The 27,825-nt window shown below is 49.2% G+C and overlaps 3 protein-coding genes across 4 annotated transcripts in view; 2 read left to right on the top strand and 1 right to left on the bottom strand.

Moving 5' to 3' along the window:
* Nucleotides 1–3,346, top strand: part of arid2 (AT-rich interactive domain 2) — a 28,371-nt gene extending 25,025 nt beyond the window's left edge. Inside the window, exons 16-21 of the mRNA XM_030113215.1 lie at nt 34–188; nt 282–420; nt 533–618; nt 899–1,022; nt 1,424–1,515; nt 1,627–3,346. Of these exons, the coding sequence (XP_029969075.1) occupies nt 34–188; nt 282–420; nt 533–618; nt 899–1,022; nt 1,424–1,515; nt 1,627–1,738 (708 nt within the window). The 3' untranslated portion in view covers nt 1,739–3,346. The remainder of the gene's footprint in view (nt 1–33; nt 189–281; nt 421–532; nt 619–898; nt 1,023–1,423; nt 1,516–1,626) is intronic.
* A 2,511-nt stretch (nt 3,347–5,857) lies between these two features.
* LOC115404471 (protein SCAF11-like) lies at nt 5,858–15,213 on the top strand. Of its 2 annotated transcripts, none has more exons than XM_030113805.1 (15): nt 5,858–6,024; nt 8,520–8,595; nt 8,688–8,833; nt 8,930–9,007; nt 9,142–9,221; nt 9,372–9,451; nt 9,538–9,575; nt 9,663–9,733; nt 9,808–9,933; nt 10,061–10,161; nt 10,431–12,644; nt 13,524–13,849; nt 13,930–14,103; nt 14,179–14,298; nt 14,428–15,213. In XM_030113805.1, the coding sequence occupies exons 1-15, from the start codon at nt 5,914–5,916 to the stop codon at nt 14,521–14,523; spliced, it is 3,837 nt and encodes a 1,278-aa protein (XP_029969665.1). In that variant the 5' UTR covers nt 5,858–5,913; the 3' UTR covers nt 14,524–15,213. The 2 variants fall into 2 exon arrangements, with proteins under 2 accessions (XP_029969665.1, XP_029969666.1); XM_030113806.1 differs by having other exon boundaries at nt 8,549–8,595.
* Nucleotides 15,214–16,193: 980 nt separating this feature from the next.
* Nucleotides 16,194–25,980, bottom strand: LOC115404411 (sodium-coupled neutral amino acid transporter 2-like). The gene is made up of 16 exons (XM_030113726.1): nt 25,648–25,980; nt 24,357–24,486; nt 24,203–24,284; nt 23,976–24,091; nt 22,258–22,331; nt 22,083–22,175; nt 21,717–21,792; nt 20,366–20,448; nt 20,184–20,242; nt 19,742–19,906; nt 19,569–19,648; nt 19,380–19,480; nt 18,523–18,647; nt 18,290–18,434; nt 18,106–18,203; nt 16,194–18,010 (listed from the first exon to the last, which is right to left on the bottom strand). The coding sequence occupies exons 2-16, from the start codon at nt 24,473–24,475 to the stop codon at nt 17,900–17,902; spliced, it is 1,527 nt and encodes a 508-aa protein (XP_029969586.1). The 5' UTR covers nt 24,476–24,486; nt 25,648–25,980; the 3' UTR covers nt 16,194–17,899.
* Nucleotides 25,981–27,825: the final 1,845 nt, after the last annotated feature.

The following is a 27,825-nucleotide window of genomic DNA, read 5'->3' on the forward strand; positions in this document are numbered from 1 at the left end:
CGCGTGTCTCATCCCTGTGCGTCTCCTCCGCAGCCCACGGTTACCCCGTCCCCGCCCCCCGCCTCCCAGCCGGCGCCGGCGGGGAGCCACAGCCCTCACCTCCCAGCACAGCAGACCTCCACGGCGGCTCCGGAGCCGAGCAGGAAAGCAGGGCAGAACTTCAAGTGTCTGTGGCAGTCGTGCAAACGGTACGACGCCCCCCGTCAGGCAGCATCCCGCCGTTTCCCCGCGCCGCCGCCAGCTCACGTGCAGAACCGTGTCTTGTGTCCCCGCCCCCCCAGGTGGTTCGAGACGCCGTCTCAGGTGTTCTACCACGCGGCGACGCAGCACGGAGGGAAGGACGTGTACGGAGGCCAGTGTCAGTGGGAGGGCTGCGAGCCGTTCCCCCGGCAGAGACTCTCCTTCATCACACATCTACAGGTAACGCCCCCCACCCTGATCTCCCCCCACAAACTTCTGGTTTTGATGTCGTGAACGGGACCGAAAGCCGTGTGAGATTAGTCTGAATAGTTTCCGCTCTTTGTGTTCCCAGGATAAGCACTGTTCTCGAGAGGCTTTGCTGGCTGGACTCAAGCTGGAGGAGCAGCAGGCACAAAGTCCCAATCAGACTTCTTCCCAGTACGTACCGCTCCGTCCGTCCGTCCGTCCGTCCGTCCGTCCGTCCGTCCGTCCGTCCAGCTCCGGCCCAACCGACACGAAAACGCTGGTTGCGTTTTGAGTGTATTTTGAGAAATTTTCACACATAGTGTCATGACTTGTTATCCAAATGCAAAAATAATGGAGTTTTCTCCTGAGCTGTCATGAAGACAGGATCTAGAACAGATGGCATGGTTGTGTTTAGTTGGGATGTTGAACCAGAAACCGTTATTAATTGGTGTGTGTTGGCTGTGTTGTGCAGGACGCCGCCAGCGGCAGGCAGCACTCCGGCACCGCGAGCACCGAAAGCAATCGTCAATCATCCAAGCGCAGCTCTCATGGCCCTCCGCAGAGGCTCTCGAAACCTGGTCTTCAGGGACTTCACCGTGAGTAGAACCGGGCCGGCCATTAACACCTCCGCCTCTCTCTGGAAACACACACACACACACACACACACTTGCAGTTGTATGACTTCTTAAGCTGCGTCCTGGCTGAGGGTGGACATAAGCTGCTCTGTAGCTTTTAAATCCCTCTGTTTTCGGCACCTGGCGGTTCAAGCTCGGGTCACATCGCGCTGAGGAGTTAGGCAATTTCCGATCCAACAGAAACGGGCCGATTTATTCGGCCGTAACACTGAGGACCCTCGAGGTTCCACATGGGGGCGGCGGCTCGCCATGTCAGTGTCACACTGTTCACACTGACATCCACAAAGTTATTAAACACACACACATATGTAGAACAATAACTGACAGTTCTTGTGTGTGTGTCGTGTCTCCTCCCCCTCCAGGACGAGAAAGAAGGACCAGTGACCAAACACATAAGACTAACTGCTGCCTTAACGTTAAAGAACGTCGCCAAGCACTCGGACTGCGGTCGCATGTAAGTATCCCCGGCGAGCCGCGAAGCTGGAACCACACGCGTTCTGTTTCCATGTAAACGCAGAAGCTGCTGTTGTGTAAACCGTGTGTGACACTCTGCTCCTGCTCTCAGGTTGGTAAAGCGGCATGAGACGCACCTCTCCGTGCTGGCGCTCAGTAACATGGAGGTCTCCACCACGCTCGCCAAATGCCTTTACGAACTGACACGCTCGCTCCAGGCCTAACGCCAAACGGACAAGCTGGAGAGACCGCGCTCTCCCCCCCCTTCCTCCCCGTCCCTCTCGTGGGCGGAGCCAGCCGCCGGTGCAGCCGCGGCGGGTCGGCAGCGGGGGCGAGGAACCAAGGACGTCTGAGCCCGCTCCCGTCCCCCGCCGACCTCCTCGCCAACCTGTGTTCAAACCCCCGACGCTCCTCCATCAACACGCAGGAGAAGATCAGAAAAAAAAAAAAAAACACACAAACTGCCATGGGGTCTTCCACCAGCTGCCCACCAGGGGGAGCTCTGAGACTGCTTCCCTGAGGGACTCCACCAACGAGACCCCGAACGAGCACATTTCCTCTGTTGTTCTTGTTTTTTTGTTTTGTTTTTTTTGTAGTCTTCTTCTGTTTGTTTCCTTGGAGTCCCGTGAAGCGGCGCGTGAGTGGCGGTCGACTGAAGCATCCGGGTGGGCGGGGCCGCCGATGGCGTCCCACGGGATCGGGCAGAGGACGGCTCGGCCGGCAACTGGCAGAGAGAGAGTTTTTTTTTTTTTTTTTTTTTTTTTCTTTAGAAACTTGGTAGCTTGGTTTTCTTACTTGAGTCAATATATTTTCACTTATTTATTATTGAAATGAATACCATTACAATTAATAAAAAAAAAAAAGAATCCTGTAAATATGTTGTGAATATATATATAAAGAAGATCCTCTTTCATGCCGATGCAGCCACTGGAGAACTCACTCTGTGGAGTCATAGAAGCATTACTTTGGCAGGATTGAATAAACTAGTCTGTTTTTTTCTTTGTGTTTTGGTTTTGTTTGTTTTTTTGTTTTTTTTTTTTTTGCTTTTCTATGATCCCTGGTCACTTGTATCTAATGTGATTCTATACTCAGCAGTGGATGAATGTACTTAAAAACCTGTAAATAATTCTGCAAAGGTACTGATGCTGTAAAGCTTAGGGAGGGGGAAAACAGTTTTTTGTGGAACTGTGACATTTTTTGTATTATAATACCTTGTAGAACTCATTTTGCTGGCTGAAAGAGTATGGAATAATATATCATGTCATTTTGTAGAAGAAAAAAAAAATATTGAAGGTATTCTCTTCCCCTTCCTCTTTCCCGCGCACATCCTCTCTCCTCCCCCCCCCCCCCCCCCCTTCAACACGCACACACACAACACACACACGAGTAACATATATCCACTGTAAGCGTTTTGTCATTGTACGGGCACAGTGCGCGTACCAAAATTTTTTTGTATTTGTAAATTGGTTTAAATACATGGAGTTTTTATACAGGTTTTCTCCTGTGTTCTTTGCTTTACGTGCAGGTATGATATTTTCTTCACTACTTTTTTCTATCTTAATATAGTGTGGAGTTTTATTGTACTATTTTTTCATTCTTAATACCATGCCACATTCCGGCTCACGTCCTCAGACTGTCCTCTCTACTGTGTGTTGTGTAACATTTATGACTGCCTGTCGTATTAGCATCTGACCGGGGGCGACCCAACCATCCTCATTTCTGCGGTGTCAGTAGGATGTGTGACTATACATAGATCTAACAGTCTGTTAGAGATTGGCTTTATTTACTTTGGTGACTGTTTATAGTTTTTAAATAAAACACTGAACATTTTGCTTTGGTTTTATACTCCTTTGTTTTTGTTTTGATTTTTTTTTTCCAGCCGGATGCTGGAGACGTAGATGTCTGTTTGTGGCATCTGAACTAAAATAGGTTTGATACTTTCACTCAAGTGCGTGTTTTTCGAGTAAACCTCCTCAAACACAGGAGGAACATGCAAACTGCACACAGAGAAGTCCCCAGGCCTGGATTTATTCCCACTGAGAGAAGACACTCGCCACCACCCCACTGTGCAGGCTGTGTTCCGCCCTCTTGTGGCCACATTTGGTAACTGCATGCAAAGCATATTTGTGCTGATTCAAAATGAAACTTGTTTAAAAAAAAAAAAAAAATCAGTATGGAGTTACTTTGACTCTCCGGGTGGTGACATGAAATTTTATATTTTAAAGATTTGATTTCTATAAATAGAAAAGATTGCTGATGATCAGAAGCGAAATTTAAAAAAGTCCAAATCGCCTTTGGTTTATTTTGATTTTCCCTTTATATAATCTTTCATTCATTGCGACAAAACTAAATCCGAGTAGGAAAAGGGTTGATTTTTTTTCACTGTTCACACCAAACATGTAACCAGTCAGGTTTATAAATAAGAATGCAAATAGTCCTAAAAGATCCCACAGTCAGACATTTTAAACTTCCCACTGTGTTTTTCTTGTCAGCACTTTCGCCACAGAATCGGCAGTTTTTACTTTTTCTTCCTGCATCAATATCCGCAGAAAACTCTCCAACATTCAGCAAAACAGGGGCTTTTGTTGTCTGTTCTAACTCTGGTCTCACTGATTCGATCAACACAATTCAAAAACTCGTGAAGTTGTTTTGAATCCGCAGTTTCGACACGAGCGGGGCTTCCTTTTCCTGTTTCGTCATTCCAAATCCGTCACGTGACGGACGAGTTCGCCTCGACTTCCGGTTGAGAGAGACCGTAAACAGACGCACGGTGTCGCTGTGGTGCTTATCATGACCAGAGGGAATAAAGGCAGATGTTGGTTTGTTTTGGATAATGTCTTCAGCAACTTTGAGCGAGCCTGCAGAATAAAGTCGAGTTTGTACAGTGTGACACTTTAGTTGAAGGAAAATATTAATTCATCTCATTACATTTCTTGCAAAGTTTTCTATCCACAAATTTCAATTCGAAAAAAAAAAAACCCCAAAGGAATTGGAAATGTAATTTTAATCAGCATCTGTTGCTGAAAAAAACTATCAAAACTCGGAATCTGTGTTCTCATTTTAGTGTCTTTTATTTATTTACATTTTTGCTCGTGCCCCTTGCATGTTTTTATTTTGTTTATGTTAATTTGTCCTTTATACTTTGATGTTAAAGTCATATTCATCCCCTCTGTTTGCTTAATTAAAGAAGTACTTCATCAGGCTTTTCATCAATCAATAGATTTTACTTATTTTATTACTTTGTTTATCTGTTTTTTTTCCTTTTTTGTCTTTCCTAATCTCGATTGTTTAAGAAAAAAAGTCATGATTGTTTTACCTGTTTTTCCACAAAATTATTTTATTTAAACTTTTATACAGCACCATATTATATATATAGGTTATTTATATAATTTACAGTTTAATGCAGCTGCTTCATTTTTAACAAGACAAACACAAATATGCAAAAAGACTTGTAATCACGACTGGCAATCAAAATTGAAACAATGATTGCTCATAATCAGTTGTTTCCCACACCTCCGAAACAAAAATAAAAATTAATCAATAGGCAAATAATTGAGATGGAGAACAAAAAAGACACACACAAACAAACAAAAATCAACAATTTCCTTCATCAATTCGATTTGAATATTTGACATAGTGAATAAAATTCATCTGTATTCTCTCAAGGGTCTGCTGTTTAGCCTTCAGTGTGTGCTTTGCGTGTGGCAATGCAGGAAAAATAAAATATTCTCTGAAGAGGTTAAACACATTTTATTGAATCCCAGATTTTTCTTGCTGGGGTTAATCACACTTACGGACCTCAAAATAATAATTGCAACAAAATTTGCCAGATTGTTACAGAAATCAACTTATAGACCAACTTCCATGCAATGGTTGAGGAAATTCATCTTGTTTAGTGTGTTTATTTTAGTTCCATGTAAAGTACTGTGGGTTACCTTGTATCTGAATGGTGCTATTGAAATAAACTTGTCTTACTTCTCTAAGTTCACAGTGATCGATCATTAATAAAGGTATCTCAAACTTTTCCGGTGTAGTAACATGAGACTGGATCATCTCTTCCTGTGTCAGACATGATCTCTGAGAGGAACTTTGACTTTTGGACTCTTGTTTACTCAAAATGGAATTTAGCCTGCTGTATTTTATTGTTTTCACGGGAGAAAGATGTGCACAGCTGGAAGCTGTGACACATTTTATGATGTACTGATGAATAAGCTTGTTAACAGATTACGTTTTCTGCGTTTTTGGCAGTAAAAACCCCTCAATGTGATGTTTTGTGTCCCTGTTCCACCTGTTGCTCCCATGTCTTTGTTAAATCCGCCTGCAGTTCCCGGCGGCGCCGCTGGAGGGCACCAGCTGCTCCAGCTCGCGTCCAGACTGCGAGACATGTGGCGGAGACTTTATGAAAGCTACGCTCTGTTTTCAGCCCCAAACTCTCCCCGCACGGCACTTTTCGTTGTTATTTAGTGGCAGGAGTTCCAGAAACAGACCCGTCGGAGGAAAACCAGCCGCGGTGAGTGACGCCTTCTCGATGCTAACTCAGCTAGCCGCTAGCTGTTAGCGACGTAAGCAGGTGCTGTTGTTAGCTTCCAGCTAAGTGCGAGCTAACTTGTGACCTTCAGTGCAATCTTCGCGGATCACATTTCGTCAAAATGTAGTCTCTTTTTAGCCGCGTTCACAGTCGTGCTGACAACGGGCAGCTAAGCCGCGGCGGTAGCCGTGTTGTTAGCTGTCCTGCTAACCAATAACAACCATGTCATGAGCGTCGTGTTGGCACTGGAGGATCAAGTTGGAGCTAATTCTGTCTCTCGGCAGGCCGAGCTGGAGAGAAACAGCAGCCAGCTTTCACAAGAGTTCACTCAGCCGTCATCTCACTCCTCTGTAATGCAGACGAGGGTCTGCGGGCTATGTTGTGCGCTCACTAAAATGATTATAGCCCTATTAGCATTCTGGTAGCTGGTGTCCAATGACTAAATGATCGTGAGGGAAAGTGAGAGTTGGATCGAATGACCTGATCAGATTGTTTGCAAATGAGTCAGGGTCCGACTGACACTGTCTCAAATAGGTACGTGTTTAGGATCAGTTGAGAGAAACTTTCTCTTTGCCACAGAAGCAGGAAGTTATGTTTTTTGAATCAGACTTGTTCCCTGTGGAAATCAAAGATCAAACTCTTCTCCAGTCTCAAACCAAATCTGAAAATCATATAAAAGATTAAACACTTTCACAAGAACTTCAAAATCAGTCCTGTAACAGTGATTTCATTGATTTATGCACAGCTGCAAACATATGTTGAATGGGTGTCTTCATGTTTTAGCTCTTTTTCAGGGGCAACATTCCTAATTAGGCTTTTTTACAAGCTTAATGATGACTCCTTCATTAAAATGAGGTGTGCTGAAGCACGGAGAAGTTTAAAACATGTGGGACGCTGGCCCTCGGGGTCACAGTTTGACAGACTTTTCTATTCTGGGACCAAAGATCAAACTTTCCCTCAGCCACAAATCAGATCTGAAAATAACTTGAAAGTAAAATGCACTTTCACCTGAAAGTTTGCACTGGTTTGTTTGATTCATGCGCATCTGCACCACATATTGCGCATGTGTGGAACTGGTGTCCCGCATGATTTAGGTGCTCAGCACCTGCTTGCAGTGGTAAATGGATTTCATTTATGTGGCGTATTTCAACCACTTGAGCACCGATGCACTCACCAATGGAGGCAGCTGCCAGCCTGCAATTGAGGGCTTCCTTATTCTGTCTTCATCTTTAGATTGAGCTGCTGAAGCAGGAAGATGTATAAAACCTGCAGGGCGCTGTCCCTTGACACTTTTTACATATTGCAAAGTTATCTTGACTTCCACTGAACTTCAGTAAATTGTGCTCCCGTCCCCTGTGCGTTCCCGCTCGACATGTCAGGATGTTTGACTGTTGAAATGAAACCCATCTGCCTTAGATTGTGTTGACAAGTGGTATTGCAATCCCAGACACCATCACGACTCATCCCGCAGAGGCGGCGGAACGCATCGATTTCTCTGCGTGTCTCCGACAGATGATTGTCGTCAGGTCTCCGCGATGATCCGCTCATCACGGCAGGAGATGTGAGAACACGTTAAACTCCCCTGAGCTGGAATTGGAGATCCTTTCCTGTCTGGATTGAGTGGTACAGAACGGGGACGATCCCAGTGGCACCTCGCTGACAGCTGTGAAGAGTAGCAGCAGTCCGCTGGGTCCAGTTGTTTCAGCTTGTTAGTTGATAACATTGACAGTATTTTCACAACAGGCTGCCAGCTGTAACTTTATGTCATGAAATCTTCCAGGATCTCAGTGACTCTTTTTGTGCAACTGGGTGAACATGCAAACTCTTCACGGAAACGCTCCCCAAGCCCGATCACTGATCATTATTTTTGTTGTTGTTGTGGATCATTGAGTATCAGCCTATCTGATGCCTGCCTACCGAGTCCCTGTTGACACAGCATTTTATTCTAATGAAAACCTTTAGCTTTGTGTTTTCGGTCTTCATTTACATGACAACGGTGTTCAGGGACATTGAAAACACAACTTTAAATGTGTCACAAGCACATTATTTCCCTCAGACAGAGACGTGGTGTCAGGCTGGTTGTGCACACCTCTTGAAGCGCTGGTGTTTCACATGCTGCAGGCGACCGGTTTCACTTTCTGCTTGAAATATTTCCACGTCGCAGATTGATGCTGCGGAGATGTGACATGATTGTTTGAAACACGTTGCTCAGGGTGTTGTTAATGTCGGCTGAATTTATTGCAGTTTCATTTGATAAATTAGCAGAGGAACTCAATTTGATGAGCTGCTTTTTCTTCAGCATTACAGTGTTTCCATCTCAACCATGACAATTTAGCAGCTTTGTGCATTAGGAGGAAAAACAAAAACTGATGTAACTGGTTAGTATTTTTTTTTAATGCAGATTATTGATATTTAGGTAGATGTCTGCTCGTGGGGCTTCAGCAGTTGATCCGCTGTGGTGTTATTTATTCTATCAGAAGCGTGATTTTCCTGCTGTGTGTTGCAGTGGTGATCGGGACAGCACGGGGCCAGACATGACCGGAGCCGGAAGCGGTGAGTTGTTCTTGTTTGCCTTTCCCAGCGCAGGACGACGCGTCCCGCCTCACTGTTGGAGTCATAAACGAGTGTTTCTCTCCCGGCTGCAGGCGGTCAGGGCCTGCCTGAAGGGCCCGACGCCGAGGAGGCGGAGAGGTGTCCCATCTGCCTCGGCGTCCTGCCCCGAGGCGAGCTCGCCATGCCCGACAGCTGCTGCCACGTCTTCTGCCTCCGATGCCTCCTCACGTGGGCCGAGGTGACGCTCCGAGACGCTCTGTAGTTACAGTCTGATGTGAGTTGAAGTGATTGGTAGGGTTTTGGTGCTGATGCCGTCTTTGTTTGGGACCTGCAGATGGCTGCTTCCTGTCCGGTGGACCGACGGCCCTTCAGTAAGGTCTACAGGTGGGACGGGAATCTCAGCTGTGTGCAGGTAAGGGGGAAGCTTTAAAGATGTGCTGTCTGAGTCAGTCATTATACTCAGATTGAGCGTCCACTGTGGCAAACATGACGTCCAGCATCGTATCATGAACTCCGTCCGGAGGTGACGTTTGACGCTGTTTTCAGGTTCCTGTGAGGAAGCGTCCTGCTCTGGCCGACGCCGAGACCTGCTGCTGTAGAAACCCTGAACACAAAGTCTGTCTGAAGTGAGTGTCCAGATCAAAGCTTATTAACGCTGAATCCACTCGTATGAGGAAGTTAAAAAGAAATCATTTTAGTTTCAGAAAAGTTGCATTTTTGTCTCCGTGCACTGTTGTGGTGTAAATGGGGCCTGAGCAGGTTGTCGTGTCTTTTAGGAGCAAGCCGACAAGAAGATTGAGGCGGCAGAAGGTGGAGAGGACGGCGGACTCCAAAACAAAAGGGCTCGTGAGGAAATGTGCGTTCAAACCTCCTCGTCTCCACGTTTCATCTCCGGCTAAACATGTTGTTCGTCAGATCTCACGTGTTCTTTTTGCTTCCCAGGCAATGATGAAGATCCTTCTTCACTAAGCCGAAAAAAGGTTTATCTTTATTTCATTCCGTGCGTCTTTTAAGCTTTGATGCCGCTGGCAACTTTCTCATTGACTGAATTTGTTTTTTACATGAAGGTGAGAGGAACAGAGTGCCGCGCCTGGTCTCCGCCTCCTTGCGTCTCATTAATCACGTCAGCGCAGGACGTGTAAGTAGCGGTCGGCGTGAAAACCACGGAAGCTTGTTGCCGTCGTTGACGCTCGTTCTGCCGTCGTCCCGCAGAGCGGATCCCGTCTGGCTGGCAGAGGACGTACAGTACGACACTGGATTCAAGCAGTGCAAACCTCAGGCTCAACGCTGTCCGTGGATCTCTCCCGCTGCTCCCATCCCCGCCAGCAGCACCTCCAGGTACTCCAGTCTTCCTTCTGCAGCCTCTCTGCACACCGTGCATCTCATTTGTGGCCATTCCAGCTCATCGTGTGCCTCCTCGGAGTCGCTCTGTTGACGGTTCTTGTGCCACTTTGCTGGTTTACAGGCAGGGCTTCTATGGAACTAGTTGGAACCACAGTCCGTTTCCATTTGGACTCATCTCATCCCCATTTACCCCCAGCCCATCGTTTGGCCCCAGCCATTTCGGTGAGTCGCCTTCTGTATGGGCTGCCTTGTGGGTCTTTACCACTCCAGTGTTATGAGTGAGTGAATCTGCGGAGCACCAGAGCTACTGGCCTTCAGCAAGGTTCAGTACTTTAAAAGTAATTCTTGAGTAGTGGACTGAGACCTGATTGAATTCTGGTAACATCTTTATTCCGAATGCTAATACTCTGACTCAGTTTAAAGCCTGAGACTTTCGTTTGTGGTGGGCGATTCCCCGACAGCATTTACAGCCTCCCGTTTGTGCCCCGCAGTGTTTGAGGGCGTCGTCTGCGCCATCACGTGTCCCAAAGGAGGCGACAAGCGAGGAGGCAGAGGTTCAGCCTCCAAAGCGCCCACCAAAGAAGCCGAGTCCCGGCCCTCCAGGCGGTCCGTGCGTAACAAAAGCCAGGAAGAGACTCCGGCGTCCGACGCCGCCTCGCCGCCGCCGCCGCAGTCCAGCGTGTCTGATTCCGACTCGTCCACCGGTCAGTCTGCTCAGCCCGGCAAGGCCTCTCAGGTACCCGCCAAGAGGAAGGGCAAACGGGTCACAAACCGCAAGGCCAGCGGCAAACGGAAAGCTCCAGCAAGGAAAAAACCCTCTCCTGTTAGCAATCACTCAGCAAGTGAAGAGGAGGAGGAGGAGGAGGAGGAGGAAGAGGCTGATAAAAGTGACTGCAAGGAGGAAGATGGAGATCAGCAGGAGAACGACCTGGATATCGGCGAGCAGCAGCAGTCTGACGCTGAAGACAGCGTCAGAGGTGAGAACAGCTCCGGCGATGAGCGAGAGGGCTCGGCGCCGGCGAGCAGCGTGGCGCCGGACGCCGACGACACTCAGGAACAGTCTGATGAAGACAAGCAGGAAGAGAAACCCGACGACGACGGCGTCTCCTCTCAGTCGGGCTCTCCTCCGAGCCCCGCCTCCTCCTTTGAGGTTCTCCACAGTCCGAGTGAAGAAGAGGAGGAGAAGGAGGAGGAGCCTCCCAGTCCGGCGTCCCCTGAAGAGGACTCCGAGAACCAGACCTCCATGAGCCCCGCGGCTCCCGAAGAGCCGGCGTCCGCGCAGTGCGACGACCAGGACGCCAACATGGACATTAGTGACGATTCGCAAGAAGCCCACGTGACCGAATCGCCGAAAGAAGACATGGCTGAGCCGGGCGAGAACTCGCCGCAGGCGGGCTCGTCTGAGGAAAACGTTGCAGAAGCAGAGTCGAAAGAATCGGAGGCTCCCGGCGCTAAAATGTCAGAAACGGAGGAGCATCCAGAAGTGGACGGATCAGGGGAAAAGGCCAAGGACGACGACTCAACCAAGGACGACACAAGCATCGTCCCCATGGACTGTAGTTCTCCGCCGAGCGAGCAAGAGGACAATCCTGTTTCGGAAACGCCAAGTGAGAGCGCTCCTGCTCCTCCTGCTGCTGCCGCCGAGCCTCCTGCCACCGCCTCTGAGAGCCAGGCCGCCAAGGAGGAGAGCGCCAAGGGAGAGAGCGCCAAGGACCAGCGTAGCCGAGAAAGAAGCCAAGAGAGGAAGAACGGGAAGCCGCGGCGCTCTCGCTTCCACTCCCCCACCTCCACCTGGTCGCCTAAGAAGGACTCGAAGCGAGAGCAATCCCGACACTCGCGCTCGCGCTCCAGAGAGCGAGACGGCAGCCCGCCCTCCAGCTGCTCCTCGCGGGCTCGCAGCAGGGAGAGGGAGCGGGACCGAGACGGAGAGCGGGACTATTCCCGGAGAGATCGCAGTCGGGAAAGGAGGCGGCGGCGGTCCAGGACTCGCTCTCGATCCCGATCCCGCTCGAGGTCAAGATCCCGATCCAGGACCAGGTCGTACCGGCGGGGCCCCAGCCCCGATCGGCCCTCGTCCAGGGAGCACTCTCCTCAGAGGAAGGAGCGATGGGGCGGCTGGAGGTCTGGACCCAGCGGGGGGTCTGGCGGGGAGGGGCGCAGGTATCACGGCGGCGCTGGCCGCTTTGAAAACGGCGCGCCTCCCGAGAGCTCCCCCGACCGCCAGGGCTGGTCAGAGAATCCCGACTGGGTGACGGAAAAGACTCGGGGCGAGCCCGAGGGAAGGAACCGGGACTTCGGGAGCTCACGCTGGGAAGACCACCGCAACAGAGGGGAGCCTCGGGGGCGGGGGGGCCGCGGGGGGTTTGACCGCGGGGGGCGGGGCGGCGCCGGCAACCGGAGCTTCTTCAGCCAACAGGAGGAAGCGGCCGACAGCCGCTGGCCTCCCCGGAACAACTTCTCAGGTACAGGCAACAATTCAGGGAACGACGCGTACAGCCGCTTCAACGAGAACCGGGGCGGCGGCCGCAGGAAGGAGTCCGACCCGGGCGAGTCCATGCTGGACCGCTCCGGCTGGTCCTCCGCCTCCAGCTGGGCCGTGAGGAGGACGCTGCCCGCCGACGTCCAGGACTACTACTCCAAGAGAGAGCGGGGCGGGGCGGGCAGCTGGAACCGGCAGGAGGAGGAGCAGCCGGCCGCCGCGGCAGGTCAGTGCCCCAGAGCTTTCTTCTTGATCTGACGGTGACCTTTGACCGTTTGTGAACCACGTTCAGCCTCATTCAGCCAGTTTCCAAAGGCTAGCTCATTTATGACAAGGAGCCAAGGATTCGTTTTGGTTTCATGCCTGTAGACGTATCCCTCACCTCGAGATCTGGGACTTACTCGTTCTAACTGTTCTTGACAGAACTGAGAGGTTCATATGTGACACGTCGGTCAACCTCACTTGTGATTGGACGATCATACTGCAGAAGTCTTGTAATCGTTATTATGAGTGCAGAGTCTGCGTTTCTTTGCTAAACCGCTTCTGAGATCTAGATTCAATGATGACCAGAGAGCGAAGATTCGGTTATGAGGATCTACTTTTAATTTCCTAGTTTTTTTTTTTTTGTTTGTTTTGGTGTCATATATCATGATTTTATTTTGTTGTACCTTTTCACTCGTCTTTGCCCAAACATTGATGAATGAGGGAACACTGAGTTACTGTTTGTTTGTTGATCATCACATGATCGAGCACCTTCCTGTTGGATTCAGTTTGTCTTGTTTTGACTGATATAATTATCTCCAGCACCCACCGGTCCAAATGAAATATAGAACCTTGACCTAAGCACACAGATAAGGACATTTTTTTCAGCAGACCAATAAAACCCAACTTCAAATAACTGATGACTCAAATATGAAACCTTATCTTTATATGACGTGAGCCTGTCTTCATCAGAGACACAGCTGTAGACAAAATCATCTGCTGAAAGTGACTTTAAATAATCCACTCTTGGGCTGTTTAAACCTTCTTTGGCCGCAGAAACCTTCGTTGAATCTCCCATGATGCTTTTTTCTTTCTTCATCCGCTCTCTCCTTCGTTGTTCCAGACCCCCCTAAAAGCGAGGCCCCTCCCCTGGTGGTTCCCGGCAACGCTCCGGTGCCCGTCCTGAACGTGATGCCCCCCCAGCTCAACGTCCTCCACTACCCGCTGCAGGCCCCCCGCGGAGCGCTGCCGGTCAGCCTGCAGCCCGCCGCGCCCTACGCCATGCCCCCTCAGGTCCCCCTGCACCTCCACCCCGCCGTGCCGCTGCTGCAGGTGCCGGCCGTCGGCGCCCAGGGCCTGCCGCCCCCTCCGCCGCCGCCGCCGCCCATGCAGCAGGGCAGCCTGACGGCGGTGACCGCAGCCTCGCAGCCCGATAACCACGCCGCGCAGGTGCGTGAGGACGCGACGGGGTCGGCGTTCGCGGGGTTCGCGTCCGTCAGCCTTCGCTCACTCCCCCGTCTTTCCTCTAGATGGCGAGCACCATGGTGGCTTATGGGAAACCCGGCCTCCTACCCACGCCAACCAAAGCGATAGTGGCGGCGGTGAGCCAGGGCCCGGCGGCCCCCAGCCAGGCGCTGCCCTCCTCCACCACCCAGCCCAGCCAGCACAGCAAGGCTCAGGCCGACAGCTCCAAAAAGGAGAAGGTAGCTCGAGAAACTCAGCCTAGACCAGACCCCCCCTCTTCACACGGTGGAACAACCGTCATGTCTGTGTTTCAGAAGCAACAGATCCAAGAAAAGGCCATCAACGAGGTGAAGACAGCCATCAAACCGTACTACCAAAAGAAGGAAATCAGCAAGGAGGAGTACAAGGAGATCGTCCGCAAAGCAGTGGAGAAGGTAAGAACGCAACCTGAGCTGCGGCCAGTTTTACTCAAGAGTCTTGCTCGTTTGTGAGGAAGGGGGGGATCAGTCCTGCGGGTCTCGAACCGTCAACCCGGATGTGACGGCTCTTCCTCTCCTCCTCAGGTGTGTCACAGTAAGAGCGGCGAGGTGAACTCCGGCAAGGTGGCCAACCTGGTGAAGGCGTACGTGGACAAATACAAACACGCCCGCAAGAAATGAGACCCCGCCCCCCCTCCACCCCCCCCCTCCCCAGCTGCCGGGGCGTCTCGCCCTCTCACACACACTCAGCTGCTCAAGTGCAATTTCCTCTCGCTGGAATCGGGCCTCCGAGCTGAAAGACGACGGAGAGCCGCAGTTTTGTTTTGTTTTTTTTTCTTTTCTTTGTTTCTTTTTGATATCTCTACCTTTTATTGACAGATTTTTTCTATAGATTTTCATATTTTGTTAGAAAAGATTGACCCAATCAGAAAATAATTGTAACGCAAGAGCCCTTTATTTTGCATAGGTAAACGTGACGGGGGGGGGCCGGTTCATGTTAGCGCAGCGCTCGGCGGGCGTCGGCTGGCGTACTGGAGAGCCTCTCCCAGGGTGCAGGCTGCCGCCGCCGCCGCCGTCTACGCCCCATCGGCGGCGTCCTCGATTATGTAAATCAATAAATAATATCTTGAGATGAACGCCTCCGACGTGCGCCCTGCCGAGAGGCGGACACCCGATCGGCGCCATCGTACCCGGGCCCTGGAAGGCCGGTCGGCACGGAGTGTATAAAAGTGAGGCGCGGGTCCCGGAGGGGGTCGACCAGGCGAGACAGACTCCGCCCCCCTCCCGCCTGCATGTGTAATAAATGTGGATGTGTGAACATGAACTGTGCAAAGTATCCAGAGAGTAGTGAAATAAATTAGCTGCTTCCTATCTGTCGTGTGTCGACTTATTGAACGTTTCTGCTGCCGTCACGAAAAAAACACTTTAAACAGGGAGAGTTGACACTCACTCAAAACTTCATGTACTCTCTGTGACCGAGCAGAGTTAAGGAAATACAGCGTTAAAGCCACACGGTGGCGCTGCAGCCATTATTTTCCCCTCTATATGGCTTCATAAAGAGAGAAAGTGTGATGTTGAGACACATTCTCTTTTAAGCATTAAATATTAAAAGATCAGTGAATTAATTTGACATCCAAGCTACTCATTCCTGCACAGGGAGAACATGCAAACTCCACACAACACTCAGACTTGCGGCGAGGCCAAAGTGCCAAACATACGGAACCTGCAAATCCTCTCAAAAGCAGGGGTGTCAAACATAAGGCCCATGGGCCAAAACCGGCTCACGAGAAGCTTCAATATTCCTGCCAAGTTTCCACGAAAATGGTAAATATTTCAAAGAAAACCTTTGATTTTTTTTTTTTTTAACGAGTTGAGGGGTTGTGGACCCAGTACAAAACTAGAGAATGGTCGTAACTGTTTGGTTTTGTGAAAATAACAGTTTGATCACTTATGCTCAACATCACAAAAAAGAAATGTGTTGTGAAAATAATTAAAAGTGTTCCCGTTTTTCACCCGGTGTGGAAGAAACATTCCCTTTATAGCAATCTGTCTTCTCCATCAACCATGTCTTGGTCAAGTTTTTTCTCATTTCAAAGTGGAACACCTTTTGTGGGCGGGGCCAGCCCTTCACTGCTTCCTGGTTCCCGAGCCAATCAGATGTGAGTTCAAAAGGCTGCCACACAGGTGATTTTACTTCATGTTGGAGAAACTGATCTTTGGTTACCAGGAGGCTGAAATCTGATCTTTTTCGTATTGATTTGTACCTCAGTGTGTGAAGAGGTTTTGGTAGCATTTTCCAAGAGTTGCGTTTTGAGTAAACGTGACATAGAGAGAGCAGCAGTCCAGGAGGGTAGGTTATTTCAGATTTTAATTTGACAATAATTACAGGATATACATAGTGTTTCATTGAAACAAGAGTGTAACACTGGCGGGCAGAAGCCCTCTTTGCTCCTGAGGTCAAGAGGTGGTTGACGTACTCTCCAACCGAACAGAAAGTTTTTGCTGATGCGGGTTTTTGTTCAGGGCGGGGGGACGTTGGGGGGGTGTTGAGTCGAGCCTGGGAGCGTATCGTGTAACAAGAGACTCCCAAGATGATTTCCAGTCTGAACGCAGAAGAACCGCTCAAGCAAAATCAGTGTCACCGATTCACTTACTGAGGATCTTTTTTTTTTTCTTCTCATTTGTTATACAGCTCCAAATGCAACGTTGTGAAAAAAAAAAACAAAAAACAAACAAATCACAAAGCGTATATACACAGTCGAACTCAATAGATATATATGTACATATGTATATATATACATACAATATTATATAAATATAGTAAAATAGATTAAATTACATTGATTTCACGGTCTTCCATAAATAGTTGATGGACAACAATGTGTTAGGTGTTGGAAGCACAGTGCGCCGTCTGACGACAGGCTCTCGGCTCTCGTGTTTGTGAAACAGTTCAAAATGCACAAAACTGCACAACCGTACGTTGGAAACACTCACAGTATTGCGATGCCTTTCTCAGCCCCCCCCCCACCCCCCACTCCTCGTCTGGCTGTCGGTGTTTCAAAGCGCATCTGACTTCTCAGTTTCTTTTTGTTGTTGTAAAGTATCGTATGTTTCCATTTGCAAGTGTAACAGGTTATATTACAACCACTGCATGTGGTCAAATTCAAAGTCTTCTCCCATAAAGAAAAAATGTCAAGTTTCCCCCCCCCTCCGTCGGAGGCGGAACCAGGAGGCTCGAAGCAGTAGTGTCGCCGCCGCACATGCGGTACCAATGAGAGATCTTCACTTCAGCAGGTCAGACAAGAGTGAGATACAGTTTGAGGGGGGTGTCCCTGTGCGAGAGCACCCCCCCCCATCCCCACACGCCCAGCGGCGGCTCCCAGTGTCGGCTTTGACAAGGCAGGTTCTGTGGACTGATTCTAGCTGACGCTACGAGCGAGGCCACGCGGCCTCGGAACGAATACTGAGCAGGTGGCGCCGCAGGAACCTCGCCCGTAAACTGACAAATGTGCTAACGGTAAGTGCTTTTTTTCTTTTTCAATATACAAAGATGCTTTACAAATACATTTTTGGCAAAGTAATTAAAAAATAACAAAAAAAAAAACGTCGGAAGGAACGGAACTGTTCTCCTCTGAGTCGGGCGCCTCTCGGGAAATTCCCTCGGCAAGATGGAGGAGGTCACGGCCACACTCTGACGCACACGACGATGTACCTGAGCGCACGCCGACCGCACCAGGCACCGAACCAACATTTGTTTTTCAGCTGTACCGTAACTACAAATGATAAAAAAAAAAACAGCCCATACAGTAGAAACAATCAAAAACGACAATGAAAAAATGTAGAATAAAAAGAGAAAAAAATGTCAAACACCATCATTGTGGTCTATAACAGCATACTGTACAAAGTTTGAATACATTCTCTTGGAATGGCAAGGTCCATTTGCTCGGGAAGTCAAAGTCGAGCATCGAGTGAGTTTCTCTTAGTTCTTCTGTGGGTTTTTGATCTCGAGCCGTCTCCTCTTCCTCCCTCGCTGGATGCAGCAGCAAAGATGGGAGTTTTAGTGTCCATCGCTTTTTTTGTTATTGCTGAATTGGTGAACCCAGTCCACGATGATGAGGCTCATGCAGCCGATCATCACGAGGAAGCCTAACACCAGGAAGGCAGCGGCCTGCGGAGTGGGGTGGGGGAGAACTGCGGTTAGCGTCCGACACTGGCAAACTGGATAAAACTCTATACTGGAGAGATCTGGAAATGTCCGCTTACCCCGAGCTTCTGCATGGACTGCATGGGCTCCTTCTTGACCAGTTTTAAGTAGAAGGCAGACGGCAGGATGAAGATGAGCATAGCAGCAGCGGAGGCACCTATGAGACGCAGGAAATCCAACATAATGGTCATTGAAGTTCGTTCTCCTCTCCATCCAGTGTTTACGTCAGTGGGCGAGACTTACCGATGAAACCGAAGATATCCTTGATGGTCGGGACGAGGATGACCATGGCGTTGGTTCCGGCCAGCAGTCCCACGGTGATGGCAGTGTGGCGGACCCAGCTGAAGTTCTTGGTGGGGCACAGGAGGTGGTTGACCGAGGTGCGGATCTGCAGGGGGAGAGACATGAGGGGGTTAGCCGACGCCGCCAATCGCCCCCGACCCACCCGGACCTCCCCGAATCTCCAGAATACTCACGGGGAAAAGCACGACGGGGACGGTGAGGGTGACGGCGGTCAGCACGGCCAGACGGACGATCAGCAGGAGCACGTCGGACTTGTAGTACCTGGCGTAGGTGTGGAGCAGCTCGGGTCCAACGTGGACTGTGAGACAGGACGACAGAGAGCGTCAAAGGAAGGCTTCAGGGTCCAGCATTACTGACGAAAACACGTGATTTAAACGGAGAATAGGAAATTCTGTTCTGCTACTTAGGCTGTATTTAACCATGCTAAACAACCCTCGAGCAAAAACAAGCTTTTAGCTTCGCCACATGTACTTTAAGCTAAGCTAGCTAGCTAAGCTATTGAAAACAAGAATGATATCTTAGCAAGCAATACAGTAAGCGAACGTCATATGTAGATAAAAGTGCTATTAGTGCAGACATCTTGTCGTTTAGAGTGTAATTTCACAATTTTCAAGGATAAAGCATGCTGAACTAGCATTTACGTCAAAGCATGACATTGGCTAATATGAAACATAACATTGTCCAGGCAGCTTGTCTTCATTAAGGCACTTTAGCAATAAGCAGTTGCTTCATTTGAACACTCCTGTACACAGTGGAATGTTCCGGGATCTTTTCTGCACATCCTCTTACGTATTTGTTCTGGATCAACCTCGTGTTTCGAGTTTTGCTCAATAGTTTGCTAATATTTACTTTTTGTTTCATCCAGGGAACTCCTGAGCAACGAGCTGGAATTAATCCTTCTCAGAAATAAGTACCGGTATGTCGTCGAATCACATTTCAGGCAATCAGCCATTGTATTTATAAAATAGTTTCCCCGCTTGCCAGATCCGGTCGGACTGACCTAGTTGAGTCTGGCGCTTTAAATACTCACTGTTGAAGGTGAGGTATCCGAAGAGAGCAGCCAGCAGGTACATGATGAACATGGCCAGGAAGGACACGTTGGCGACGCCCTGCATCCTTCTGCGGGAGCGGCTGTTGGAAAGAGTGACGCTTCAGTCAGACTCGAGACAGAAACGGATTCGACGAAAAGAAAAAGGTTCTGGCGGCGGTGTGTACTCACTCTTTGAGCTCCTCGTACATGGGCAGGATGGCGGGGTGGCACACGAAGGCGAAGGTCAGGATGGGGACGGCGTAGACCGTCTGCAGAACAGAAGGAACAGACGCTTCTGGGTTAACACCCAAACAAATATGACTTTTCTCAAACAAGTTTCTACTTTTGTTCTGCTTCCACACCTGTGAGTTGAAGACGAAATATTTGGGCCGGCAGGTGTCGTCGCTGTAGTCCGTGGCGGTGGTGTTGCTGTCGAGCAAGGAGGCGTTTGAGGATTTGAGCGTTTCGTTCAGAGCGTTCAGCTCATTGGGCAGAGGGCACGGGATCTGGAACTTCTTGATGATCACCTGATTGAACGAGACGGAGGGAACCGTGTCAGCGCGGCGTCTGAACTAGCTCACCTGTTCCACAATTTAATGTTCTTGAAAGAAGCTTTTCAGTTTTGCAATACGTCAGTCGACCATATAAAGGGTGAAACAGAACCCTCTGAGGACGAGTTTCTTGTCGTGTAAATAGGGGATTAAGGTATTTCACTGAGGAACTGACTGGAATCCCAGTGTGTGTGTGTGTGTGTGTGTGTTGGGGGGAAGAGGAATGAGGAAGCGGAGGGGGGGTAACACTCACCACGATGAGGAAAAACACCATGCAGAGCAGGGACAGTCCACTGGTGTAACCAAGGTAACCTGGAAAACACAAGCAGGAGCTATTTTCAGGCTTTTTCCACTGTTTGTTGTGACTTCTGTGCTGTGAAGCTTTGAAATATGACTCAATCTGTTTAACCGCCAACACACTAGACGAAGCCTTACCTAAGTTTCTGAGCAGCGAGAGCGGGAGGATGATGACCACCGACACCAGCAGCACCAGGTAGTCTCCGTTAGCGTACCACTCTCTGAAAAACAAGAGCGTCACGCGTTAAAATCACACCAGCGGGCTGAAGGCGAGGGATAAAATCCCTCTTTAATATTGTGAGTACAGCTACTTCACAGGCAGATCAAACAAAACTAAATAAATGTATCTAAATCCAGAGACTAACTCTAAACTCGCGCTCTAAACTCAGCGTCTCATTTGTGTCCACAGGGGCTTTGATCATGTATTTGTTGTGAGACATTTGTCCCGAAGTGACTTCCCAGCATGCAGCGTCTGCTGAAAGCCTTCCAGACCCAATCAGATCAGACCTCTGAGCTCTGACATGTCTGTGAAGCCCACACACACACACACACACACACACACACACACACACACACACACACACACACACACACACACACTGCAGGATGACTGCACCGCTGGCGCAAACAGATGCAACAATGCGGCACTGAGAAAGAAGCTCGACCGCATCAATTTTTTAGACGGGGAGTGAGGAGCGAGGCGGCGGTGAGCTCATCCAGCGCTCCGTCTCCATGCGGCACCGGCTGCGCCTCGTAAAAGAGCTCTTTGAGCGGCGCTTTAAAGCAGCCAGACCTCCCCTCCAACCCTCCTCTGCCACTCCGGCAGGACAAAGACGCCGCTTCACCTTCTCCAACACTTGAAAAACAACCGGCGGCCATTTTACTTGATGTGCCACTTCACCTCGAGTGGCCGGGCCTGGCGCTCCGGCTTCGTTCGGCTCCTCTGAGCTCCAGTTTTCTACCAGTGTCTCAGAATGCGAGATTCAAACTAGCAGCTCTGCCTCGGTGACAGTCAGACTGAATCATTCCGTCCGCCCACTGCTCCAGAGTCTGCTCCGACTTGTTCACAACCTCCTCCAACATCATTTCATCACTGGCGACCGACGTGAAGAACGCGCTGCCTTCGCTCAACTCATTTAGGAGGATGAGATCTTCAACGAGTCTGCTTCCGTCGAGAGAAAACGGAGACAGTCTGCTGCGTTTCAGACCATGAGTAATGCTTTAGGAAGGGTGTGATTTACTGAGAAGTAATGGCGGGGTAAACACTCCCTCTACCCTATTTTTTTCCTCCTTCTGCTTAATTATATTTGCCACAGGGGATGATTACACACGTCGTTCAGACTCTCCCGACAAACGAGTGAAGCTCGCCCAATTAACTCTAAACTCGCACCGCAAACTTTGCTGAATTTTAAGTGAAATGGGAAATGCGGAGCCTTTCCAACGTGTCCACACATGCCGGCCTCTCACGAGACATTCCCCTCCCACTCACTTGTCGCTGGCTCCAGTAAAAGCTTGGATGACGATGGGCAGCTCGTATTTCACGATGTACAGGTAGCTCGACATGGCTGCGGGAAGAAGAAAATGGAGAGTATTTCAATGTGATGAATGTAGTTCCAGGTTGAGAAAGGAAGAAATTAAAAAAAAAAAAAAAAAAAAGAGTAAAGGCTCAATATTTGCTGAATGACTCATGTTTTACTGGAAGTTGATCCACAAACACATGCTGGACTCCAGAAGCTAAAATTAGCATTTTTTTTCCCCGTCAAGCTCTCAGTCAGTGTTGAGTTTGATAAAGAAGCACAGAGAAGTCACGGTTATGTAAGCTTTTCCAGAGAAGGGCTCGTGAATTATTCCTCACCTCCGATGTTCTGCATGGTGATGGAGCAGGAAGCTGCCAGTTTCCCAGGTATCCCGAAGGCCTTGTAGCCCAAGTGTTCGTACACCAGCGCACCTTCGGGGAGGAAATCAGAGTCAATAATTCAGATCTGCGTCCGTAAACGGGCCCGGCGCCGGGCGTGGACGGGGGAACTCACCTCCTTCGTTGGCTGTTTTCAGCAGCAGGTGGACCGAGTAGAGGGAGAAGATGGCGACGGCCACCAGGAGGATGCTGCGGAGAGACGGGAGAGATCTTCAGCCCACAGCGGAGAAAACAGCTGAATCATTGATGAACCGCTGAAGTGCTCATCGCAGGCTATTTAATAAAACCGCAGTAAAGAAACACATCGACATTTCACTGCTGTTGAGGTCAGGGCTTTTTCTGGGACTGAAGACGTTCCAGAATGACTCGAAGCTCTCAGAAGACTCTTTAATGAGCCAGGAGAAGACGGAAAATTCACCCGGCTGGTAAAAACCTTCATTCTGTTTGCCTAATCAGCAGCATCAGCAGGGCGCTAAAGGACGGCGCCCTCGTCCTGCACAGGCAGCACTGCGTGTTCGGGGTAATAATAGTCCGGGTGAAAATGGATCCCCGGACCGTTGGGGACGCGCCCTCGTCCCTCCTCGACCCGTGACTCAACCAGTGCAAGTTTTATGACCTTTTGATTAAACTCTGTTTGCTTTACGGGTCAGAATTCAAACAAACGGCGGCTGCTTTACAGGAAACACTCCCGCTTGCGACATCTAGAACCACCCAGCCTTCTGTAATCCCGAGCCGCCTCCCGACGCCCTGATTGGCTAAGTGCTGGTTGTACTGCACGCCGTTTCCATTCACCATCTCCTGCGAGCGTAAGTCATCCCTCAGTGGGATTAGCCGGCCTAAGCCGCCTCTGCCGCCACTCCCTGTGTTTGTACAGTTACACAACGTCAATCTGACTACGCTCCACCTAATGCACCATTTACTGTAATCTGTCTCTTTTTTTCTCTCTTTTGAAAGCTTCAAATTTCACATTGAGTCTAACACAGGTTTTCCTGCATCCTGGGAAAACCTTTGACCCCATTAGTCCTGAATCTTACTAACATTCATTATTTTCAGCGAGTGCGATTCGCCGACAGACCAACAGGGGGCAGTAAATTCTTCTTCGCTCCCATTTGTCCCTCCAACGCCAGAGATAAAACTTTCTTTCCACACTTTTTTTTTATCGGCTGCAAAATACATAAACCCGGCAAAATCTGAACACCGGTAATCTCTCGACCCCCGCTGTAATCTGCCGGTCTCAGGGTCGAGCAGCTGCTGAATCAACACACACACACACACACACACACTGGGAAAAAGACTGGTCCAATACAGTCCATCAGGGCCTGCCGACCTTGATGCGACAGACAAAACCGCACCTGCCTGCGCTCCTGTGGATTATGAAACGACTGCTTCACTTTGCTTCCTCTTACATAAAACTGCACTCTAATCTAAAGCCAGACTTCGCTCTTCGTGGCTGTTGGAATATCTTTATTTATTTATTTATTTTTAGATTATTTTGATCTCAGAAATGGGAACATTTTCTAAATTTAGGACAAATCAATAAGAAATCAACAGGGATTGCAAAAGGTGGGGCATGTCAGCCTCCCCCCTGTACAGAGAGAGTTTGTTTTGGCAGCATGATGAATGCCCCCGGTCCCTGTCTCTGCATGACTAAGCTGCCAGACTGACCCACACTAAGCGTAATTATACGTTAGTTTCTCCTCAAACGGTTGATTTAGGCCGGTGAAAGTGTCTTATGGCGTGTCCTGCTGTTTGACCTTTTCGTCAGCCTACATTATTTAAATTGCACCGTCACGGAAAACCGGTACGTGTGTGCACAGGCGGATTAATGCTTACACAAACAGGGCGATGCCAGTGTTGGCCATGGCGTAGGACAGGCCCAGGATCCCGCTGCCCATGATGGCGTTGCCCAGGTTGAAGACGGACATGCCGAAGGAGGCGTTTCCCTGGTGCTGAGGGGGAAAACAAACAGGCACAGATGAGAGACCATGTCTCGGACTGAGGAGTGTGTGTGTGTGTGAGAGAGAGAGTTTAAAATGAATTCTATCCTATAAGACACTCACATATTCAGTCTCATACTTCTTCTTGCCCAGGTTGTGTTCAGGGAGGAAGTTCTGGCTCTCTGCTTCCACATCGTTGTATTGGCTTCAAAGGGAGGAAAAGCTTTTTATTGCTGCTCATTTTGCCATCATGCTGTGATCTTTGGGCGAGCCTCACCTGTCCAGAGGGACCTTCATTCCCTGGTACACGTACTCGTTGCTGTTGGAGCTGCTGCTGTCCTCGTGACCATAGCTCAATGGTTTCATCTCAGTTCTGAGGTGCTTTTCACTGGACATTTTTCCAAAATCTGCAGGAAACACAAGCAAAGTCACATCTTTAACCTTCCCATTTATTTATTTCTAGTCATGCGCGTTCACGATGTCCCTTTGAATAATCAATATTACAGCGCGCGGGAGCGCGCCGCAGCCTGAGTGGTGGATGCGTGGTCATGTGACTTCTCCGCTTCGGAGGAGGAGGAGGCATAAAGGAGGGAGGAGGGGGGGGTGACGCACCGGCAAGTGGAAAAATACCAGACCGGCATCACCTCGCGCTGCTGTAGATGCTGAATCCCTAAAAAGCCGCAGTCGGACTTTGCGGCGCAGAATTTGCTCACTTCCACAAAGCATGGCGCAAAAATCACACCTCGAGCTTGGAAACCATGGTTTCCTAAAGCCCGTGGTTGAAGTACAGCTAAGTACAACAAAATCCCAATTTGGAAATCAAAATGTGTCAATCTGGTGGATTTGAGACATTCCCGTCTTGGGTTATGGTTACGCACACGCGGATGCGCGCTGAGGGCCGGTCGGCGCCGCGGCAGATCAGTTTAATGACATTATTTCCAGGACCGGCTCCAGTGGAAACAATGGCACGTGTTGTCCCTTTATGGGCATGGCCCGGCTGCCCATTTTGCGCAGAGCGCGCCGATCTGATTCACACAGCGGTTTATTTATAAAGAGCGCCTTTTCAAATTACGCACAGAGGCGCATTTACATTTATTCCCCTTTCAGACAGTGTGTGTGTGTCTGAGTGTGTGAGAGATCTAAATGAGGCAGTGACAACCAGACACGAGTCCAGCACTGCAGCATTGCTGTGACACTGGTCATTATTTATTTATTTATTTATTTGGACCAGGACTGACCTGGTGGAGAAATAACACCTTAAGGTTTCCAGTAAAGAGCGAGAATTCTGCTTTCAGACAGGAAATCTAACATTTCATGAAGGCAGGAAGTTGGCTTTAATTCAAACTGATGCAATGTCTTATCACGCGCGCCTATAACGACTAAATGGAAATAAATTAATTAGAAATGTCTGAGGATGGAGATTGAGTTGTTACGCGCAAAAAAAAACGCACCCGAATAGCGTTAAATCGTGACAAGCAGAGCCTGCTTTGATTCTCAGACGGTGCCACCTCCACCCGGTAATTTTCCTCAGACACAGTGGGGAAACGAGGAGATGCCGGCTGACTTACCTTTTGAAGATGTGGCAGGAACGCCTTTAAAATCCTTTTTCTGCGTAAAAGTCAGAAACTCTCCGGACGATTTCTTCACAAAAACCAGCTGATCCTTGAGGATATTTCAGTTATATCTATTTTTTTTTCTTTAAAAAAAATGAATGGAAATGAAAGGATCGACCGGCTTGAGAGCAGAGAGGTTTGGGTTGAAAACCAGTTCAAGTAGCAAATGAAAATAGAAAGAGAATCAAACGTAAAAAAATCAAAAAGAAATTGGATTTATTTACGAATTGAAGCAAATTCCCAGAGATGCGATGCGCTCGATGAGAAGACCCTGTTCTGTGAGAGGAGGGGTGGGGACTCGGTCTTTATAGAGATGAGCATTGCATCAGCTCGAGTCGGAGGGAGGGAGGAGAGAGGAGGGGGGGGTGAAGAGGAGGAGGAGGAGGAGGAGGAGGAGGCGGAGCAGCGAGAGGAGGGGTGGAGACTCTTTACGCACGGCCGTGACGCGGTTTGTGTACAAACAGAACAGGCTGACCTACAGACTGAAGCCTGGAAAATCACACACGCACACGCACACACACACTCCTCAACCTGTTTCCACTGCTGAAGAAAGAAAAACCAGAATTTCATCACAACACACGACTCTTTAAACTGACATAAAGCAGAATGTGATCACTGAAATGTTGCAGAAATATCACAAGACTGCTGAACATGTGCCGTTATACTTGGATGTGCAGTCTGCATGTTGTCCCTGTGCGTGCGTGGGTCACTCTGCTTTCCCCACACGGAACAAAAACATGTGTTTTGGGTGATTTGGCGACTCTGAATTGCTCATGACGATAAGTGTCTGTCCTGGTGATCTGTCCAGGGCGTAACGCTGCCGTCACCCTGGGGCGGCAAGAAAATGGAGGGATGGTGGTGATAACTGCAGAGTAATGACAGTGACTGGAGGAGTAATGTGTGTGTGTACTCTAACCACCGGCCCGCGTGCTTATCTATGGGATGTATAATTTACAGGCTGACGGACGGCGCTGTTTCCATCCCAGCCAGGAATAATAACGACCTGGAAACTCGATCCGTGGAAGGCTTTACTCTCTCTCTCACACACACACACACACCCGGAGTCGTACACCTGACCCGGGGGAGAGAGCCAGCAGGATGAGGATCAGGATGACCGCCGTCACATGACGCCGTGGGGTAATCTCCTCTGGACAGGGAGGTCCGCTTTGAAGCTCGTCTCCGGCCCTGATCGGGGCCGACACGCGTCTGAGCCGCTCTGCGGAGAGCTCCGTCAGGTGGTGTTAGAGTCCGTCAGGGGAGGGCGGAGGTCGGCGGGGCACAGGAGGGGAGCTTCACTAACTCCATGACAGTAAAAGTCTTTTTATTGTTTCATCTTGCCACCGAGCAGAGCTCCTGTTGATCATTATCATCATCTCTTCCTACCTGCTTTACATGCTTTTCCCACCATGATTATTACTTTCATTTCTACGCAGCGACTCACCCACCAGATGCCTTTCACTCTGACTTACTACACCCTGCATTGTGCTGCCAGCTGCTGAACAGACTGAACAGAAACCTTTATTCAACTATCACAACAAAAGCTGCGAGCGTTACTCCTCTGTGTGTGTGTGTGTGTGTGTGTGTGCAGGATTTGCTCCACTTGGCTCTTCCTTTCTCTGAACTTGACTTCTTCATTATTATTCCTTCTCATTATGTACACGTTGCGTTAGAACTGCTTTTTCCTCCGGCCACTGCCGCTTGTATCTAGCAGAAGCTGATTTATCACGCTGCCTCTTCTCACTCTGTGCTCACAGCAGCACGTTTACGACCGCTGCACTTCTATTGATCTAACTCTATCTCTGAAGTTAGCTGCTCCCATTATTACCCCCCGTTTATACCTTTACCACTGTGCCACCGTGATAAAACCAAGAGATACTATTATTACTATACGGTTATGACTGATATTACTACTTTACTGCCTCCTATTCCTACTACAATGGCGTTTGCGCTAAAACTCGTTCAGTCCTTTAGAAAACTCGAACATCTTGTCAGACGGCATGTTGCTGCTTCTAGAACTACCTCCTCTTCTTTCATCCATTGTTAAACCGCTCGCTGACGCTACAGACTAGTCTTGTGGTTTCTTGTCGGTGTGATTCTGCTGGTTGTAACTTTAAGGCCTGTATGAGTTTTTCG

Source organism: Salarias fasciatus, chromosome 17 (genome assembly GCF_902148845.1).
Source record: "Salarias fasciatus chromosome 17, fSalaFa1.1, whole genome shotgun sequence".
In the NCBI taxonomy this organism is placed as follows: Eukaryota; Metazoa; Chordata; class Actinopteri; order Blenniiformes; family Blenniidae; genus Salarias; species Salarias fasciatus.

Bases quoted from the DNA above. Each gene is read 5' to 3' on its own strand.
- LOC115404411 (XM_030113726.1), bottom strand. From the start codon at position 24,475: ATGTCCAGTGAAAAGCACCTCAGAACTGAGATGAAACCATTGAGCTAT. The intron at 20,449-21,716 runs GTGAGTGGGAGG...CTTGTTTTTCAG, and splicing joins TTTACTGGAGCCAGCGACAA to AGAGTGGTACGCTAACGGAG. The intron at 19,907-20,183 runs GTGAGTGTTACC...TCGTTCAATCAG, and splicing joins TGGTGTTTTTCCTCATCGTG to GTGATCATCAAGAAGTTCCA.
- LOC115404471 (XM_030113805.1), top strand. From the start codon at position 5,914: ATGAAAGCTACGCTCTGTTTTCAGCCCCAAACTCTCCCCGCACGGCAC. The intron at 12,645-13,523 runs GTCAGTGCCCCA...TCGTTGTTCCAG, and splicing joins GCAGCCGGCCGCCGCGGCAG to ACCCCCCTAAAAGCGAGGCC. The intron at 14,299-14,427 runs GTAAGAACGCAA...TCTCCTCCTCAG, and splicing joins TCCGCAAAGCAGTGGAGAAG to GTGTGTCACAGTAAGAGCGG.